At 43.7% G+C, this 20,882-nt stretch overlaps 2 protein-coding genes across 11 annotated transcripts in view; both read left to right on the top strand.

Annotated features, from left to right (window-relative positions):
- LOC143363861 (uncharacterized) overlaps positions 1-20,882 on the top strand; it is a 71,771-nt gene that overhangs the window by 17,749 nt on the left and 33,140 nt on the right. The window contains exon 5 of one of the 10 annotated variants that reach the window (XM_076804408.1): positions 18,499-20,423. The exons of 5 other annotated variants lie outside the window; for them this stretch is intronic. In XM_076804408.1, the coding sequence (XP_076660523.1) occupies positions 18,499-19,939 (1,441 nt within the window). In that variant the 3' untranslated portion in view covers positions 19,940-20,423. Of the gene's footprint in view, positions 1-951; positions 2,748-9,721; positions 11,839-14,333; positions 16,572-18,498; positions 20,424-20,882 lie in introns of those variants that run through there. 4 more of the 10 variants (XM_076804391.1, XM_076804399.1, XM_076804424.1 and 1 more) reach the window with 4 other exon arrangements.
- Positions 11,869-14,129, top strand: LOC143364012 (uncharacterized). The gene has a single exon (XM_076804535.1). The coding sequence runs from the start codon at positions 11,869-11,871 to the stop codon at positions 12,904-12,906; it is 1,038 nt and encodes a 345-aa protein (XP_076660650.1). The 3' UTR covers positions 12,907-14,129.

Raw genomic sequence — 20,882 nt, 5'->3', positions numbered from 1 at the left:
AAACAGAATCTGAATGGATGCTACGGAAATGATCAATTTCCTCAGAATAAGCTGTTTTGTTTTCCTAACTTTTTAATCAGTAGTTAGTACTAATTTTTAGCATTATACATGATAAAGGATACGTAAAATCATTTGAAAATTTATAATAAAGAATTTGTCAGTATTACAACATTAAATGAAATATTAACGAGTGAAATGCTGCTTCCGATTTAATGGTCCATGAAGAATACGAATGAAATTGTAGAGGTTGCCAGAACTGCATGCTGTCGGAATCAGGCACTGCCTAAACCTTAAGAAGGAAATATTGTTTAGTAACAATAAATATCTGCACGAACAAGTTATTCCAACTTGAAAAATTGAAATTTCCTTTAGCCACACATTTAACCCCTTGCCATATAATATCGATACAGGCTCGTAATAAGAATTTCAAACAAAAACTATTATACATAAATACTATTCATTCATTCCCCTTCAATCAAAATAAAATTGTATCCTTCCATTATTAACATTTAAAAATTGAAACAAATATACGATGGATATAATTTTTGTCTCGTTTAGAAAATGAGGATAAAGAAATTCTAATCATAGTGAAAATGATAGTACGGCAAGGGGTTAACGATCGCTACCCTGTTCTCAATTTATCTTTGAAGGCCCCATTGACTATTCAGCCATGAACGAATGTTCGGTCTGCAAGTTACCATCGCAATAAGATCAAACAATGCTCTAGCGTTTCTCAAGAGCCATACTCGAACTGTGTTACTTGTAAGAGTGGTATCGATTACCTTCGAATCCTAACCGGCGTTAGATCACCAGAGCGGAAGAAGAACTAGCAGAGTCCGTCTATTAAACGGAAGAACTCGAAAGACAGCATCCCCTAAGACCACCTACTGCTTATAATCCCATTAAGTGTCCGTCTCGTAATTTCTGATTGACGAATTTTGTCGATTTCAGGTGCGAGGAGGAAGTCAAGATCGAGTACACGAAAATAATAGAACCGATTAGCACGTTGGAGGATATGGAATTGGTGAAGTACCAGACCGAGGAGGTTTGCGTCGAAGAGTACGAGGAGATTAGTCAGCAAGAAATAATCACGGAGACGTTAGAGTTCATCGAAGAAACGGAGACGCAGCTGGACCTGGAACCCGAACCCGAACCAGAACCCGAAACAGAAGTAGAGCTTGAACTAGAAGGAGAATTTGAATCGGAAGAGGCGCTTAAGCCAGTAGCGCAAGTTGAATCAGAAGTAGATATTGAATCAGAAGCGGAGCTACATTTGGAACTAGAACCTGTATCAGAACCAGAACTAGAAATGAAACTAGAAATGGAGTCGGAACCAGAATCAGAGTCGGCAATAACGATGAAACCGTTCTACCACGACGGTGATCCGAACAGGAAGTGTTCGGTGATCTACGAGTGCGACATCTGCAAGAAGAGGATACGCAAGAAGACGCTCTTCCTGAGGCACAGGCAGAACCATGAGAGGAACGGAGATGAGATCGGGCACTGCGACGAGTGCGACAAGTCGTTCGCCGACGACGAGAAGTTGAAGAAGCACATAATCAAGGTGCACCAGAAGGAGAAGCCGTACCAGTGCGTACTCTGCAGCAAGCGCTTCAAGACCAAGGAGTTTTTGAAGACTCATCTGAAACAGCACAACAAGCGGTTCACCTGCGACGTGTGTGGGATATCGAAAGTGTCCGGCTACGACCTACGGCTACACAAGAAGAAGCACAACGAGGAGTACGTTGCCCGCTGCGAGATGTGCGGCAAGGGCTTCTACACGAAGCAGACCCTGGAGAGACACCTGCTCACGCACACCGGCGAGAAGCCATTCGTTTGCAGGATCTGCAAGACAGCTTACGCGAGCTCCGCTTATCTCGGCACGCACATGAAGTCGCACGGCGAACGGGAAAAGTTCAAGTGCTCGATGTGCAACTTCGAGAGCTACTGGAAAGGCGCGTTGAAAGTGCACCTCAAGATACACACCGGCGAGAACCTGATCAGCTGCGAGGTTTGCGGGAAATCAGTCTCCAGCAAGGCGTATCTGCAAGTTCACATGCGCATACACACAGGCGAAAAACCGCACGTGTGCGAGGTATGCGGAAAAGCCTTCAGCGTCAGAAAGTACTTGATAGTGCACCTCAGAACACACACGGGAGAAAGACCCTACGGGTGCAAGATATGCCAGAAGAGATTCACGCAACAGGGATCGCTGAACTCGCACATGAAGTCGCATATCGAAAGGAAGTGAGCACGACTTTGACTGCGATGAGCCGCCGGTTGGTAATTGACGTTGAACGTTTCAGAATGAGAGCAGGCGACTGGCTTTTCTACTTTGTCTTCGAGTATTGTGCAGGGTGTACTGAAAATAATGCAAGCTGAACAAATTTCACGGGACAATATAAATTGAAAACATCCCAGTTTTGTTCGTTTCAAGATTCCTTTTACTCTTCATCTATCGGTAGCTATCTAATAGCCCTTTGAAAACAAAGATGAATAATTTAGGGTCTTTTGATAAATTGTTTCATAACCGTATCCATTCCATTTGTAAAGCAATATATTGTCTTACGTATAATGTAGTGATTTTTTTGGAGAAATTATCACGTAATACTTTACCTACCGGAAGCTTGTTAATAGGTTTTTCAACGACTAAGCCTAGCACTAAATTTACCAAGCACCAAATCGATTAAAATGTTTTATTTTATAAAAGTCACAAGGCTGTATTTATTTAGATTTTGTGCAATTTTTATTACAATATGTGCTGGAATAAATAATTTTATTGATTTATTCCCTAAAAGGTGCAACTTTATAATTTCAATAATTGTGATATAAAATGTATGGGACCGGTCATTTGACCTGTAGTGGTAGGTTTATTGTTAGGGGGTTGCGAGATCCTGAACATGTCAGAGCGGGACGGGTTGAGAATTTTATTCTGGATCGGAACAGGTTCTCGAAAATTCTCTGGAATCCCGAAATTTTCGAGAACCCAACTCGCCTTGACATGATGTCTTCCCGACCCGACCCGACCCGACCCAACTCGACCATTCAGTACATTTTCGGGTTCTCGCACATCGCTTTTTCAGATGTAGTACAGTTATTAAGAAGTCTATTAGGCTTCGAGCTAACTTCCTACTAAACACAGATGATACAATTGACATATTGTTTTCGTGTCTCGTTTGCTGAAAAGTTGCGATTTTCCCGAAAACAAGGCTTTAAACGATTATTATTTTGACTGATTTTTCATGAAAAACATTGCGTTCTTATCCGATTAGTCACCGATTTTCATTACACCCTGCATAGAAAGAGTGAACGAAAACATTCAGAGTAACAAAGTTGTAATGAAGGAAAATGTGCAAGAGCAAATTTTTGGACATATAAGTTATGAATGACTGTGCGTCATGTTTTCTTTAAAGCGGGTAATAGTTACAATTAGCACTGTCCATATATGCATCGAATGTATTGAGAATTTTCAGGCTCGGTATAGACTATTTGGCCCGCTCGCGTCGGTAACGCTCTGCTCTCGATCCGGTCAAGATATCTTGGAAAGAATATTTAACCGGAGCGAGACCAGACCAGACGAAGAAACAAAACCTCTAAAACCCATCAGCATGTATTGGAGAAATGTTCTTTTATTATCAGGAGTAGCAATTTCAACGCTTTTGAAACTCGGCGCGTTCTAACTACTATGGGCGTGTAAACATGCTTTAAATTCGACATGTTGCAAACTCAATGCATTTTATTTTGATGCGTTGAAATTCCTACGCGTATTCAATTCGGCGCGTTGTAATTTTAACACGTCTGAAATGTAGGCATACTGTTTGTATACGAATGAATATAATTATAGTGAGTTCTCTATATATGTCGCCAAGGCCTGGATGATAAACGTCGCGGAATTATCCCCACTACCATGGGGTATACCCCGTGAGAGGCCTCGGACGCCGAGGAGTGTAAACATAACACGGCTCGGGTGTATCTCCTGGATGATACATGACGCTGTTGCGTTGACATATATCGAGAATTCACTGTATTAATGTGAGTTATCACGAGTGGGCTAGAGGTAGATAGGTCTGGGTTTCTTGTGGAGGAGGTGCAGGGAGGGCGGAGGAGCCCTTTAAATTCCTTTTGCTATAGTCATTGTAACAGTTTGTTGTGAATATCTAAAAAAAAAAACCAAGGACGAGCAGCGGTAACATGTGTAGGAAAAAGTTCAGAATGATGATGTCCTTGACAACATATTTCAAGGTCATTTAAATCGGCGATGTCGCCCCTATTCCAAATAATTACCCACGAGTGTTCTATTAAATTAATCTTCTTTTATCACTGCTTCAGTTTACAATTTGAATGTAGCATCTTTCAATGGATAAACCAATATAGTAAGCGGACCAATAGTCTTTACTGAGCCTTAATTCTTGGTTACCATAATTCTTTTTTCATGATGTTTTTGTATCGAAGGTTTTTGGAAAGACATTGATTCGATCTGTATAAATAGTACATACAATTGAATAGTTTAACAATTAATTTTTTAGTATACAGAAGTGGTAGTCAACGTGTTGAACAATTATTTAGTTTAATGTAATTATTTTTACTCACAATCAGTCTTTTTCCAAGTAATCCGAAGCTGCAATTTGTCTGACGAGAAGTGACTGCGAATTGCTGTGAAATTTATTAACGCGATAACATGTATGAGCTTGATTACAAGAGGAACGCGTTTTTTCAATTTGCACATATTAAATACTTCGAATAAGTATACATTTGTAATATTGTAGAATGAACAAAAAGTCGTTTCTAAGCTGTATAAAGCGACCTTATATTAATATGCTAATATTTAAGTTAGTCATACGTTAGTACTTAAGTTTTTTATCATTTAAACACAAACTTTGCAATTACAAATAAATGAAGAAAAGTGACTTCATTGACATTCGAGTAGTGTACGAAAAGATGTAGAATATTTTTGCTTTTCTTTTTTTTTAAATATACTCGGTTTTTAATAAGTGTGTTCTTATTAAGTAATAAAATCATATTAGAATATTGAGGGAGATGTAACAGTTATGTGATCTACTAACTTGCAGAGTGCCATGATATACAGAAACTCATTAAGAAACTTAAGTATAATCAATTTGTATGGGAAAAACATACTGTTCAAATAATTGTCTTTAACTTTTTTTTTAATAATTTAGTGATTGCACACGATCAGAAAATTCATGGGAATTTTCATTCAAGAGAAGAAATCTAAGTAGATCCAAAATTAGTATACAGTTTTTGAGATCATATGATTTTTAAAAATAATTGGCTCCTTCAATCATTATTTTATATATAGATTTTGATTAATTAAAGACTAGTCTGCTATTCTTAGCAGTTATCATACAAATCACTTTTGTACATCATAAGTATTACATTTTTATCCAATTTTAAACATTTTAATTAACTAAGTTATTCACGCCATTAACATACATTGTGTCCGTGCACGTATGTGAAAATAGTAAGTGCACGTAAGTTCAAACTTCAAAAGTATTTACTCAAACATGTCTGGCAAATATAGTAACAACAAAATAAAATAAATTTTCTATTTCTTACTACAAGTACCATCTTAAATCACAGATTTTGATCACACCAAAAAAGTACGGTTAAATATTTTTGACTAAGGGTTCATCCATTAATACGATAAGCTGTGACACTTTTCATGTGTTCATTACTGAAACGATTACACGAACTACGATATAGTCTACTAATTTTGTGGTTTTGTACATATACATATTGTCTGGCCGAACATTTCTACATCAGTGTCTCAAACACGTCACTTGGGATACTATAAACCACTTACGCTACTTCTTACCTTTATAATAACTAGACTGCCGATCTTTATGCACAATAAAATTTTTAAGCATTAATTGTAGGCTGCAAGAGTTAAGTACAAATTTATTTTCCTCATTAATGATTCTAACATGTTGACAATAATATTTGGACATTCTTAAATTATTTCAATCTTTTCAATGTTTTAAATGTTTTAAATTGCACCTACTCATTTTTGTCATAAATGCATAAAATCCGCAGTCCGATAATAACATTTCAAAACTATGAACTATACGCTACAATTATGTATGATAAAAGCTTTGTCAAATGCATTTAGTGTATTACACGAAACTAGTACCAACGATTACGAAGTGCAATATTTAACCCTTATACGAAATAAATGTACAGACATCGCGCCGTTTTAATTAAGGAAGAAGTACAGTAATGTCATGAAAATAAAGCTAATGTTTTTATATTTTTTCATTTATCCGTGGGTTAAATGTTGAACACAATTTACGTTCTTTTATCTTGTGTGCTTGTGTACGCGCGCGCGCATGTGTGTGTGTGAGTGAGTGAGTGAGCGAGTGTGGGGGGGTAACAGCAAGTTGTGTAAGGTGTGTAATAGAATTAATTAAAGAAGCAGCTTTATTATATTCTCGTCTTTCCTAAGAAGCATTTTTATACAATCAGTGTGACGATGTGTCCAGAAATAGAAGCTGTGCGGATGCTCCACGTATTCGTTGTACCGTGAGAGAAGTCTGAGATAAGAATTCGAGTTGTTCAGCAAGTCTTTTTTCCACCGGAATCATGTCGAGTTCGACATAGTTGCGACACTCCGTTCCAGAAGAAAGAAGAGGACATCGATAAAAAGCCACTCGGCACTTCGTTTCCCCGTGTACGATCAGTGTATGCTACATGTAAATCGACCCGACCTATTTTTAATAAAAACAGATTCCACCCGCAAAACCGAAGTTGTCGTTGCATCTAGATCGATAGAGTAAGAATCGCTATTGACGGAGCTCTTTTTCTCGTTTTCTTCGCAGATCTACAGAACCGGCAAGAGGACGAAGAAGTAGTTCAAGCATCGAAAAGTTGGTTTTGACCACGATCGAGAACGAGAATATTCCTGCGAGAACCGTCGAGCTTTCATCGCTGAACTCGGAGGTCTTGCAGAGGCTCGAGCAAGAAACGGAGGACGCGGAGAAGAGCTCTTCGTCGCCGGATCAATCCTCTCAGACGTGCTATCAATGCGGGGTGTGTGCGAAGCTTTTCAGAACGAAGAACCTCTACGAGGGCCACTTGGTTTCGCACAGCGATGCGCGTCCTTTCCAATGCGACATCTGCGAGAAGACCTTCAAAAGGACGAACACCTTGGCTGTCCATCGAAGGATCCATACCCGGGAACGAAATTTCGTCTGCGACGTTTGCGGCCACGCGTTCGTGCAAGCCTCGCAGTTGACCATTCATCAGAGAAGACACTTCGACAAGTACACCAGGTACTGCGAGGTCTGCAAGAAAGGGTTCTTCACGAACGCCGAGCTGCACGGCCACATGAACGTGAAGCACGGCGCCAAGGAGCACGTCTGTCGCTACTGCAACAAGTCGTTCCCGAACAACCATACATTGGTGAAGCACCTGATGGTTCACGACCCGAACTTCAAGCCCGTGAAGCACCAGTGCGAGTTCTGCGGCAAAACGTTCGTCTACAAGAACTCGCTGGTGTTCCACGTGAAGTCCCACATGGGCGAGAACAGGCACGAGTGTCATCTGTGCGGCAAGTCGGTGTCCTCGAAGGGGTCTCTTCAGGATCACCTGAGGCTCCACAGCGGCGAGAAACAGCTGATTTGCGACGTCTGCGGGAAAGCGTTCATCAAGAGGAGCACACTGGTCGTCCACAAGAGGATTCACACGGGGGAGAAGCCGTACTCTTGCGACACCTGCGGGAAATCGTTCACGCAGCACTCCACGCTGGTCATTCACAAACGTTATCACACGGGACAGAGACCCTACCAGTGCGCCTATTGCAATAAGTCTTTCGTTTCGAGGTCGTCCTTGAACGCGCACAACAAGGTGCACGCGGTGAATCCCGATCAATCGGACTGATGTCTTTTACACCTTCTGAGGGAATGTTGTGTGATAGTTTCAGTGTGACAGATGTTCAAGTATAAGATGCAAGAGAAATATTCGAGAAATGATTTGAAATGATTGTGCATTTAGAGCGTATTTAATTGTACAGGATGTAATAAAACGATAATGTGTTATTTAAAGATATTTATTTATTTTTAGTATATTGAAACTGTGGTTTTTTAATATTGATTTAGAAATATTTACGCTTGGTCTTTTATCTGACCATTGCCTTGTCACTGACTGTTATATGAAACATTGTTCGAGTTTGAACTCTGATCTTTTCGAAAAGATGAACCGATTGTAATGCGGTCATGAGTGCATTTATGAAATATTCTTTTTACATTTTGTACTGGAACAGAGGAGGTACTGAACTCAGAAAAATTTAAACATACACTATTTTTAAATGAATCAAACGAAATATATCGAGGCTACGGTATTACCTGATTTTAAACGTTACATTGCGATTTTTACTGTACATTGATTGTAATTAATAGTCCTGTGTAATTTAATCTCCATCCGAATTCCGACGACTAGTATAATTTAAACTTTATCACTTCAAAAATATCGGGACATGTTCGATGAAACGAAGAACGCTATATTGTTATTATTAGACTGCGAATTTTATGCCTTTGCGTCAGAAATGAGTAGGTGAAGTAGAAACGAAAATTGTTAGTTAGCAACTATTGAAATGATTACGTCAGAAAATACACTTTTATTAAATTCTAGTTGCTGTGGTCGAGGTGAGAACATTCTTGTTTCGCATAGAAATCCGCAGTCTAATTATATTAGTTTTTGCAGCAATATTGTCGATTGAAGTGACCAGGGTTAATGTGCATAAGTTAGAAAGAAGCTGTCTAGCGTGTAAATGCGCAGCATTCTAAATTATTAAACAGATATTGCTCATGAAGATTTTTAAATTTAGTAAATAAATTATAATAATCCACATTTTAGTGACACTCTTATGAGCCAAAATAAACACGAATTACCCTATAATGCAAATTATTTTTTGCAAATCGAAACATTTTTTAAACAATACTTTTGCACCGCGATCAGTGTAAAAGTTCATACAGTTTTCTTCCAATATAAAACGACGATGTTTTCTTCGTAAGAAGAAAATCTCTGATCCCTCTTCTTCTTTTCAAGTTGTCCGCTCGACAACGTTTAGTGCCAGCACGAGAGAGTACGTCATATTCTGTCCTTTTCCAGCGAAAAATATCGCTGCTCGGTCGACCACTTTATGTTCTGCTAGGCAACTTTACAGGGCCTATAAACTCTCTCAGCCCACTGAAGAACAACGCATTCGCAACACGTCGAAAGCCGTCCCGAGTCATCGTCTTGTATCGAAAGAAAACTGTAATATTTCTCTAAGACACTCAAACGACGTGACGATTGTAATTTATTTTAAATAAAGGGATTGTTTGACATCGTCGAAACATAAATGCTGTGTTATTGGTAATGTGTCTTCGCGACTAACATCCGCTATTTGACGTTCAATTATATATGTAGTGTGCCTTTGTACTGTTTACCACATTGATCAATCTTCTGCGTGCTCGAACGCAATCCACTCCCGCAAAGAAAGAAAGAAAGAAAAAAAAAAAACAGAAAGGACAATACTAATCGAACCGCAAAACACGCGGGCAGTATCTTGAACTTGTAGAGAGCGTGCTTGATATATCGACTTCGCTTTCAGGTATACGATATTGTACATTTCACTGGACGATTTCGTGTCCGGGCGCAGAACGACTGCGATCGTACACCGAGGACATCCGATACTGATGTGCCCATTCCAATTTTTCTATTTCAGGTACAACCAGCTACAGTTTTCCGAAGAGTATTATCCGATGTTGACGAAGCTCGACCTGATGAAGAAGGACGCGACCAATCCGGTGCCGAAAAGTCCCCAGATACCCGGTGCGGGCAATGTATCGTCGACGATGGCGGCAGCCCCATCGGCGAGCCAGGATCAAAGCTTCATAAAGCAGGAGGTGAACGACGAGGACGACGAGGAGGATCTGCCGTTGGCTTATCACTGTAAACTGTGCGGCGTATTCTTCGCGTCCCAGGCTCTGCTGGACAACCACGAGATCGAGCACAGAGGGAAACGGAAGAACACGTGCGCCCAGTGCGGAAGGGTGTTCCGTACGTACGTGAACCTGAGGAAACACATGAAGAAACACTCGGGTAGAAAAGGCGGCCGGAAAGCCGGGAATACCACGGTGAACCGTTCGTCGTCGCTGAAGGTGAAGAAGGAGAAGCCGGAACTCGAGTTCCTCTGCAAGACCTGCAACAAGGTGTTCCGGCACAAGAGCAACTACCAGAAGCACCTGATGCGTCACACCGTCGGCGATCTGACGTGCAAACACTGCCCGAAGAAGTTCCGTCTGTTCCGCGACCTGACTAGGCACGAGAAAACCCACTTTTATCCGAGCTATATGTGTAAGGAGTGCGACTACGAGACCACGGTGCTGGCGGCTCTGAGCATTCACATGCTCAGACACACCGACAAGGCGGACCTGCCGTTCAAGTGCAATGACTGCGACAAGCGATTCCGCAAAGCGATCGACTTGCAGGAACACTACAATATCCATTCCGGGGATAAGCCTTTCGTCTGCCAGTTGTGCGGCAGCGCTTTCTATCTGAGGCGACAGCTGTCCGCTCATTGCAGACGCATGCATCCTGAGATGAAGGCGAACAAGGTGACCAGCACCGCCTGCGACATCTGCGGCCGCGTTCTCGCCACGAAGAGGTCCCTGTTCCGTCACAAGGAGAGCCACAACCCGACCAAGCTCTATCTGTGCGACTATTGCGGCAAGAGCCTCAGCAGCGCCGAACACCTGAAGAAACATCGGCGCATACACACCGGCGAGAAACCGTACGTCTGCGACATCTGCGGAAAAGGGTTCACCGACTCGGAGAACCTGCGGATGCACAGGAGAGTGCACACAGGCGAGAAACCGTACAAGTGCGACCAGTGTCCGAAGGCGTTCTCGCAGAGGTCCACGCTGACCATTCACAGGAGAGGTCACACGGGCGAAAGGCCTTACGTCTGCCAGATCTGCAACCGCGGGTTCTCCTGCCAGGGCAACCTGACCGCCCATCAGAAGTCGACTTGCGTCTAAAATCAGCCGTGGTGAGAGTGCCTTCCCCGTCGAAGGTGGAACTTTGATCGAACAGTACTCAGCGAGCTGTGAGCACGAGCTGACACGCGTGGTGATCGTTCTGGAAACTCTGTTAACTCTGTTGGTTCAGGTTACTATCGGCTCGCGATCGATACATTGTTCGAGAACGTTGCGAATGAATGGATAAAGCTTTCTTTTTTTTATGTTTGACGATATCCGTTGGCGGTCTCGACATCGCTCGTATTATGGTGCGACTAATTGTATTAGTTATTAATATTACGTGTTCCACGCTTTCCAAGAGCTTGTACCGCTGTTTTTCTCCTTTTTTCACTCTCTCTTGTCCGTCTCTCTTAAGATATTGAATACCGGGCAACTAGTAGGTCTTCATTGAGCGATGAACGTTTCGCAGCCTGTTCTTTTTTCTTTTTTAAAGAAATTAGTGATTCGGACAATGTTTTTGCGGGAGTTGTTACTTTATATTCCAAGCAGCGCGCGTGGATGTCATTGTAACGAGATGAATGTTGTTATCGATTTTGCGCGGCGGTTCGTTCGAAATTTGATTCACTGGAACGGCGAATTTATGTTAACCGCCGCTATTTTATTACAATATTATGCGTTTAATAAAGCAAGTATGTGATGATCGTTTGAAAAGCGGATTAAGGGTTCCGCCGATTATTGCGTTCCATCGATATTCGAGAGTATCATTCCCGTTCACATCCTCGTCGAAAAGAGACCACGGTTATGCCGCAGTACTGACGCTAACCTCCGGTTAGAGAAACCCTCGACGACCAAGAAGAGAAGCCACCGCAAAACCTGCACGAGCCCGTATCGCATGTTGAAACTTGACATTGTTGGTTGCAGACCCGCGGGGATAATAATTTGGAACGCGATACCTGCAGACTTCAACATCGTGGAAGGTCGATCACGATTCCGTCGATCTTCTTTGCTGGAGGAACGATCGATCGCGAAGAAAGCTTTGGATGAGCACAGGTACGCTCGTATCCCGAAAGAGAGGAGGCGAGACAATCAGCAAGATTATTCGTGTGACCTTTGCAAACGGAAGTTCGTGAACCGGGGTGCCTACGATCGCCACATGATCAAACATAGCAACGAGCGTCCGCACAGATACGATACCTGCGATAAGAGGTTCAAACGTCGCGCACAGCTGGTCGATCACATCGGCCGTCACGAAAACGCCGTTTATGGCTGCGACTTGTGCACGTTCACCACCAACAGCAAGGTCTCGGTGAGGATTCATCAGCGGCGCATGCACGAGGGGGACTTCCGCTATCCTTGCCACCAGTGCGACAAGTCCTTCATGTCCAACTACGAGTTAAAGGACCACGTGACCCGCCACAGCGGCCAGAACAATTTCGTCTGCGAAATCTGCGGCAACGCGTACCCACAAAGGACTCACCTGGCATCCCACAAGAGGAACGCCCACGGCAAACAGATTACCAGCCCGAAGACCTTCAAGTGCACCAAATGCTACCGAAGATTCGCCTCCGAGTACAATCGTGACCGGCACACGCGGCTGCACGCGAACAAGTTCCTCTGCGCCGAATGCGGCAAGGACTTCAAGACCAACTACTCGCTGCAGATGCACATAAGAACCCACACCGGCGAACGACCCTACCAGTGCGACGTCTGCTTCAAGACCTTCGCCGTGTCCACGCAGCTCAGGGTCCACAAGCTGATACACTCGGGCGAGAAGCCGTACACGTGCGATATCTGCGGAAGAAGGTTCGCGCAACGCAGCGGTCTCATGTCGCATCGTAAGAGACACCCCGGAGACCATCCTCCTCCTCCACCTTTGTACCTCAGCAAACTCGGGATTGGGTTGGACAATGTGGATGCTGGATCTAGTTGAGCACCATGGATCTCTGGAAAATAGTGTCAGCGAGAGAACCTCTGCGCCGTGCGCGTGTCCATGCGAGGGTTTGATGAACATAGGGGATAGTGTTGAGCAATGGCGGGATTGAATCGAACAGGAAACGTTGTACGCTTCACGGATGTTGATACTTAGACTGCGGATTTTAAAGAAAAATTGCCTGCAAGATACAGAAGCTACGTAGATATCGATTTCTTTTCTCCATAATTTCAATTAGCGTTACGGCAGCATTTTCAAATTACTATTTTGCAATCCGTTTCCTCTTGAACGCATAAAATCCACAGTCTTTTGATAGTATTGTAATCTGTCGATAGAGGAAGATGGTACGAACCCAGCCTTTTCGCGAATTGTGGGACTTGAGGATGTTTTAGATTCGAGGAAGCTTACTTATTACACCGAACCGTTTTCTTTACCGAAGTTTTCAAATCCTGAGCTTCGAGGAAATATGTCTTGGACAACTGAAAACCTGCAATCGCACACGCGATCTGTTGATCTGAATAGATTAATCGCCATTGTCCGTTGCGGTGTACGACAATTCCTATTATATTCTGCGCCGAGTTACTATTAATTATGGAAGTGATATTTTTTAAAAATTTGATAAAGTCTGCTTCGCGCGTTCTAATTTCGAATTGTAACGGGGTAACGAAGGTCACCGGTGTGCGTTGCAAACGTTTCCGTTCACTACACCGTTTACGATATTATTGTACATTGCATATTACCGTCTTCGTTCGATTAGAACATCACATTCGAAAGGGTGCGAACACATGTGTCTCGACCGTGTCCGGAGGCGTGTTCGTTTTAGATGAGGAGACAACGAGTACTGCTTCGGCATTGATAAAACCATAGTTTCGCTGTGTAACGCGCAAAATGATTGGAAATGTACAGAGTTCGGTGTACTTAAATAAACGACCGGTGGGAATGCACAGTAAGCGCACGAAACGAGGGAAGCAGTACGAATTTGAAAGCCGATACAAATTGTTGATCGCGCATCACATTGAATTGTAAGAGAATGTAAGCGAGTCCCGTCGGGAATTAAACGTCGTTTGCTCTAAACGCTGTGACATTTATCGATGTAAGTAGCATTAACTGTAAATTTAACTACAGAGACGACATTATTTCAGTGCAATGTTCAACAGATCCATCGCTTGTACTGAACTCTTCCTTTAATTAAATCCTTTTCAGGAATTGTTCAATTCTCATTATGTAACTTGTAATCATTATACATCCCCTCACCTTGAATTATCCTTTCGTTTAACGGCTGAAAACTATGACGAGTGTCTTCGGACACGGTAATTGTAGTGTCGAACGACACGGAAACGACACCACGAATCATGTGCATTGTTAGCTTTGTAGACTCGAGAATATGGAGCCTTTCTTCCGACTGACTAACCGGATGGATGTTTCAGGATGTCGGCGATCGCGGATACGCGTAACCCGGGGCTACCGCTTTTTGTAGACTGTCAGGGAGACTCTAATATCGAATACGATCCAGAGGATTCGATAGAGATCAAATCGCCACCGATCTCCGATGAAGAGATGGACGACGACGACGACGCGTACGCCGAGGAAGAGCTGAAGGGCGAGGATTACCAGAGCGACGTCGACAAGGACAGCTACATACGCATCACGAGTTGTCGTTCCCTGTTAAACGAGGTCCACGACGATTCCTTGTCGAGCAAAGTGACGACAGAGGTCAGCAACGACTCCACGACGGACGCGGCCAGGGGTGGTCCCGCTGCGAGCAGAATTCCGACGGTGGTGGTGCCAGTGATCAACGCGGAGACCAAAACAATGACGAATACAGTAGTGCCGGTTGAAATGATAGATGATACAGGGCTGAACATAATCAAAAGCGTACTGGTACCGATGCCGACCCTAGATGGGTCTGCGCGCTACGAGGTTAAGAAAGTTCTAGTACCGATCCAACCACAACTAAGTTTGCCAATTGAAACGCCGATTCTACCACCTCCGAGCTTGCCGGCTAAAATACTGATTCGACCACCAAGTTACCCAGCTACAATGCCGATTCAGCCACCACCGAGTTTGTCAGTTCAAACGCCACCTAAGCCTTGGACGCCTCAAAAAGACCCGGTTCCAACCCAGCCAACAATCAATCTACCAGCCAATCCAACAACCAACCTACCGGCTAAGTCATCAAACAAGATACGAAAAATATTACCCAAGCTGATGCCGATTGAGACGGTGGGAGAACCGTGTGAGGAAGTGGTAGAAGAACAGATGGAAGAGACGGAGGATCCTTTGAAGGATAAGAAAATCATAGGCGACGATCTCGATGCGATGGATAAGATGTTAGACGATCTGCGGAACACGTGCCCGTTGTGCCAGTTGAGCTTCAAAACGCAGCATAAGATGGAAAGGCACATCCGTCGACGACACAAAAACGTGTTCCGCTGCAATCAGTGCCATTTCAGTTACGATTCCGCCGAAGCCCTTGAGGACCACAAGAAAAGCCACAACAAGAACACCTACATGGAGTGCAACTTGTGCCATCGGAAGTACAAAAGCATGAGTTGGCTGATGGCGCACCGGGTTCGCAAGCACATCACCGAAGACCCAAAATCGATGTGCGATCAGGTCCCGGAAGAACGCGAACCTAAGTTCAATGCCGAGGACCCGGACACTTGGGGACGGCGTCAGTTGCTGGGTAGAAGTTACTCTTGCGAGAAGTGCAACAACGTGTACCCGCGCAAGTCTTTCCTGATTGCCCACGAACGCATCGCTCACGGCGACCCGAAACCGCTCCAGTGCAACACTTGCAAGAAGACCTTCCAAAACACTAAGCAGTACTGCAAGCACCACAGAACGCACGGCAAGATGTACCTGTGCTCGCTGTGCGGCAAGGAGCTGAAGACCGAAGCCTCTTTTCGTCAGCACAACATGCGACACGCCGGCGAGAGACCCTTCGAGTGCGAGGTCTGCGGCAAGTGTTTTACTGCCAAAATCACGCTCAAAGTCCACGAGCTAATCCACAGTGGTTTGAGACCGTACATATGTGACGTTTGTGGGCAGAGCTTCACTCAGCGAAGCAGCATGATGGTGCATCACAAGAAACACCCTGGAAATCATCCCCCTCCGCCTCCTGTGAATTTGGTTAATATTCAGAAACGTTGAACGATCCCAGAATATCAAACCTTGAAAGGGACTCAGTGTAGTTGTATTCGTATAAGTTGTATTCGTTCAGTATTTGTCGAGATGATTCTGCAGATGAAATTGTATGAATTTCTGCATTGACGAGAAAACAGTTATCCCGATGTCGTTTGCATGCAATTTGTTGTATTTTTCTAATAAACTTTTTTGTAACTCTGCGGACAGGACATTCTTACGAGTATGGTACTGCGATGGAGAGTGCAAGGATATCAGTATTGTGTTTCTCTTCGATCGCGTACTTTTAATGTCACACGCGACGCCGTAAACCTGGAAAGTGTACCTACACGATCAAACGTAATTGAATAAATACTTTTTACGTTGATCGGCGCACTTGCAGCCACAGGGCGATTCGAACAAGGAGTCAACGTATTTAATGAGTTTTATGTCGTTGTAAGATAATGTAATCAATGTGATCCATGTAGTAGCAGTTGTGCAATGTAAGTAGCATCGACTGTGTTAATTTATACCAACTTCGTATCCATTTCGGAACAGTTCTCTGGGCTTTCTGTCCATGTTTGCCGATGTCTATCTACTAGGTTTCTCTCCATTGCCATGTAAACGATCACACACATCAACCGTATTCGAATAAAACTAATTGTCCAGGAACGGCTACAGTTATGCGCCTCTAGCGTTTGTTCTTTGTCCTTTTCTCGAATGCCATGGGATGCTTTCTTGCGACTGACTAAATGAATGGGTGTTTCAGGATGTCGACGACCGCGGAAACCATACAGTATCCAGCGCAACCGCTTTTTGTAGAATGTAGTGGGCCGGCACTTCTGGACCAAGATCAAATGTCTATTAAAAATAACACATCCCCGATGTGTGACGTCAAGGAAGAGCATTGCATGCTGAGCGACACTGAGAACGGACACTCCATGGACGATGACGGCCTGTGCCTGGGTGGCTCGAGTTGTCTTTCGGTTCCCAGTGACGTCACGCAGACTGAGCTTAACAACGATTCCGTGAAATACGATTTAAATAGGATGCCAATACTGACGTTTCTGGTGCCGGTCAGGCACCCGGAAACGAGGCTAATTCAGAACGTATTAGTACCGGCGGAAGTGCGGGACGAGTCGGGAATGAACATAATCAAGAGCATCTTGATACCGGTCCAGGAGTCGGATGGCACGGTGAGTTATGCGATCAAGAACGTAACAGTCCCGATGGCACCCGAGTTGAGCTTGCCTGAGAAACAAGTGAAAGAGACAAAATCGAAGCCAGTTAGAATCGGTAAAAAGAAATCGATGTTGATGCACACGCGAAGGCACACTGGCGAACGACCGTTTCAGTGTACAGTTTGCCAGAAATCTTTCTCCAGGTCGGTGTCACTGAGGATCCACAAGCTCACTCATACGGGCGAGAGGCCGTATATCTGCGACGTTTGTGGACGAAGTTTCACTCAGAGGAGCCCCATGATGGTTCATCGGAAGAAACACCCCGGAAATCATCCTCCGCCGCCTCCTCTGTTGCTCAGTAGGCGTTATGCGTAACTTGAACAAAGAAGAAATATAGTGACTTACCTTGTGTTTTCAAAGAGAAACTGGAACGGGAGAACATTGTGATCGATGTAGATAGGAATGTACGTGAAAGAAAAATGTTGACAGTCTTTAATATGTAGAGCTTAATGTGCCATTTGTTACGTTTTGAACTTCGTTGCACCACTGTTTCTTTTAGTAGCATAAATTGACTTTTATAAGAATCGTTTTTATGTACAAGAACTTTGATTAGGTCGTTTATAAAAGTGGCAGTTTTGTGGTTCAATAAAGCATTCGAATGATTTATTAACAATTATATTTCATTTACTTTCCCATTGTATGGACCATGACATTTGAGGTACGTTGAAACTTGGATCTGTATTTTTGTAAACTGTATTCTGTTTAGATGTGTATGTCTGTTGAAACAATCTTTCGTCTTCCCCGTTTACTAAAACTGAATGGATGTATATACACCCATATGATTGAATGAACAATTATAGAGTGATTGCCAGACGAACTGCCTAAAACAAAACAGTGACAATAACAGGGTGACATTAGGTTGGGTTTCGCGTCAATTGTAAGAGAATGTCGGCTCGTTAAAACAATCTCGAAACTGTAGGTCGATGTAAGTAACTGTTTACTTATGTTAACATCATGGTAAAGCTGCTTTATTACAGACTTCAATTGAATTCTTCTACCTTAAAAATTCCCCCCGATTCTCAGCACAACGCTTTGTTGTCCACTCGTCTCCTCTCCCGCTATGGCACGTGTTCAGCCAGTAACGATCATTACACACAGACGACCAAAATATCGAATACAAGAATGGTTGTTAAAATTCGCTCTTAAATTTATCGACCATTGTTTGCTGTTTCTTTAAACTGGCGTGTGAATTCTTTCTTGCGACTGACTAAATGAATGGGTGTTTCAGGATGTCAGCAGACGCTACTGAGAACCCAGCTCAACCACTTTTTATAGTATGTTCCGGAGTTCCAGACATGGATCAGGACGATCGGTCCAAAACCTCAACGAACTCTGAAAGCAACGACACTGGTGGCCCCGAATGTGTTCAGCTCGATGGTAACGAAACTGATTGGTGCAACGAAAGTGACGTTAACGATAATTTGGATTCGGATGAGCCGACGAAATATGGTACAAACTTAGCGTACGACGAGCAATCATCGAAGGAGGACACCAACGATCCCTTGCTGAACGGTGTCACCGACGATTCCGCGGATGAAAGGTTCGGCGTTCAGTTGAAGTCGGTTCTAGTGCCTGTGAGGGATCCAGTGACGAAAAAAATTAAACACGAATTAGTGCCTATCGAAATCAAGGACGAGACAGGATTGAACATAATCAAAAGCGTCCTGATTCCGGTCGAAGATCAATACGGAGCTGCGTGCTACGAAGTTAAGAAGGTCTTTGTGCCGATCAGACCAGAACTAACTTTGCCGCAGACTGCCCTAGGCAAGAGTAAAGATGGAGACAGGCAGAGTAAGGAAGAAAATGGAAAAGATAAATCGGTGAAAGAAGAGGACAAGATACTGAATGTCCAACAGATGTGTCAGTTTTGCCAGAAAGTCTACGACACGCAGCAAGCGTTGAACAAACACATTCGCAGATTCCACGAGAGGCCGTACCAATGCGACCACTGTCACCACGCCTATGTTTCGAAGGCAGCCTACAAGGAGCATATGAAGACACACGCGATAGATACGTATGTCGAGTGTCCGTTCTGTCAGCAGAGGTACAAGCGCATGTTTGGGCTAAGGCAGCACCAGATCCGCGTGCACAGCAATGTGGAGCCAAAGTTCATCTGCGACCACTGCGGAAAGCGTTTCAAGCTGAAAAGCGATTTGGCCCTGCACATCGACAGGATTCACATGAACGTCGGCCACCCCTGTAAGTTCTGCGGCAAGTTCGTCAGGAACGTGATGCTGCACGAGTGGCAGCACGAGTCCGGGTTGAAGAAGAGGGTCGTCAAGTACTTCAAGTGTCACCTTTGCACGAACAAGTTCCGGCTGCGCAACGGGCTCGAGAACCACCTGCTGATGCACAAGAAAGGGTTCGAGTGCGACAAGTGCAAGTGCGTGTTCGCCAAACCGTCGACCCTGGCCACGCACAAATACACGAAGCACAAGCCTGATATGCTCTGCACCATTTGCAATAGGAGCTTCAAGTACAGGCACAGCTTTCACCGGCACGTGCTCGCGCACGCGGGCTCCAGGCCGTACAAGTGTGACATTTGCAACGAGGACTTCGAGAAGAGGACCTGCTACGTCAAGCACAGGAAAACACATCCGGAACCGCTTCCAGACACAACAAACTCCACTATCGCTGCGATGGCTAGACGAATTTTACAGAACCATTAGTGAGAATTTATGTGTCGTGTGGAACGCTCGGTAAAAATGTTACAGTGTTTTCGCCTATCGCTGTCGAACCCTCGGTTTTTTAGGATCAGTATTAGGAAGGTATGTTACAACGACGAATTGCATTTTGAGAATTGTCTTGGTGAATGTTGCATGGGTTGAGCTCAGAGATTAGTTCCGAAAATGACTACATAGTGTAGCCACCCAGTAAGCAATTTGCTACGAATTTTCCACCAAAATTTGCCACCGGAATTTGTCGACAAATTCCGACCCATTTCCGCATTTGGCTCGGTATTTGAGTGTTAGGCTAAATGAGTATTTGATCCGTGCCAAACATTGACCTCGTGAACAAGGCAGGTCGGTTACACTAAGAGCAGACCTAACCTTCCTGTAGGAGGGAAGACGGGATTAAATGATTAAAAATACATGAAACTAAAAATTATGTGATTTAGAAGTGTAAATAAAATTCCGTTCTTCCTCCTACGCGAGGGAACCTTCCTCCTGCCCTTTACTTCACGAGAGCAAGATTTAGCATTGATGTGGCATGGAATTGTACCTGCAAACTTTGCACTCGATCATCGAGCCATCTGTTTTCGCATTAGGCTCGGAATTTGTCGACAAGTTTTGGTGGCAAATTCATAGGAAGTAGGGACCAAATTCTACTCCAAGCATGGTCTTGGCATCAAAAAGACTGCCTTTGCTCGCAAAGTACGATTACAAATATTGATCAAAATTTGCTCGAAGCAGGTTTGGCTAACTGGGCAATCGCTGGACCGAATTATAACTTGATTGTTAATAAAGGGAGCACAAAATCGCACAGGAAAAGTTTGTATGGTTTAACAAGATCTATCATCGTGTAAATAATGTGACTTCCTACGGAACAGTGCATTGTTTTTTTTTTTTTTTTAATGATACCCTATGATTTTGTTTCGTATGAATCGATTTC

This window comes from Halictus rubicundus, chromosome 2, assembly GCF_050948215.1.
Source record: "Halictus rubicundus isolate RS-2024b chromosome 2, iyHalRubi1_principal, whole genome shotgun sequence".
Lineage (NCBI taxonomy): Eukaryota > Metazoa > Arthropoda > Insecta > Hymenoptera > Halictidae > Halictus > Halictus rubicundus.
This window is presented reverse-complemented; position numbering and strand designations above follow the sequence as displayed.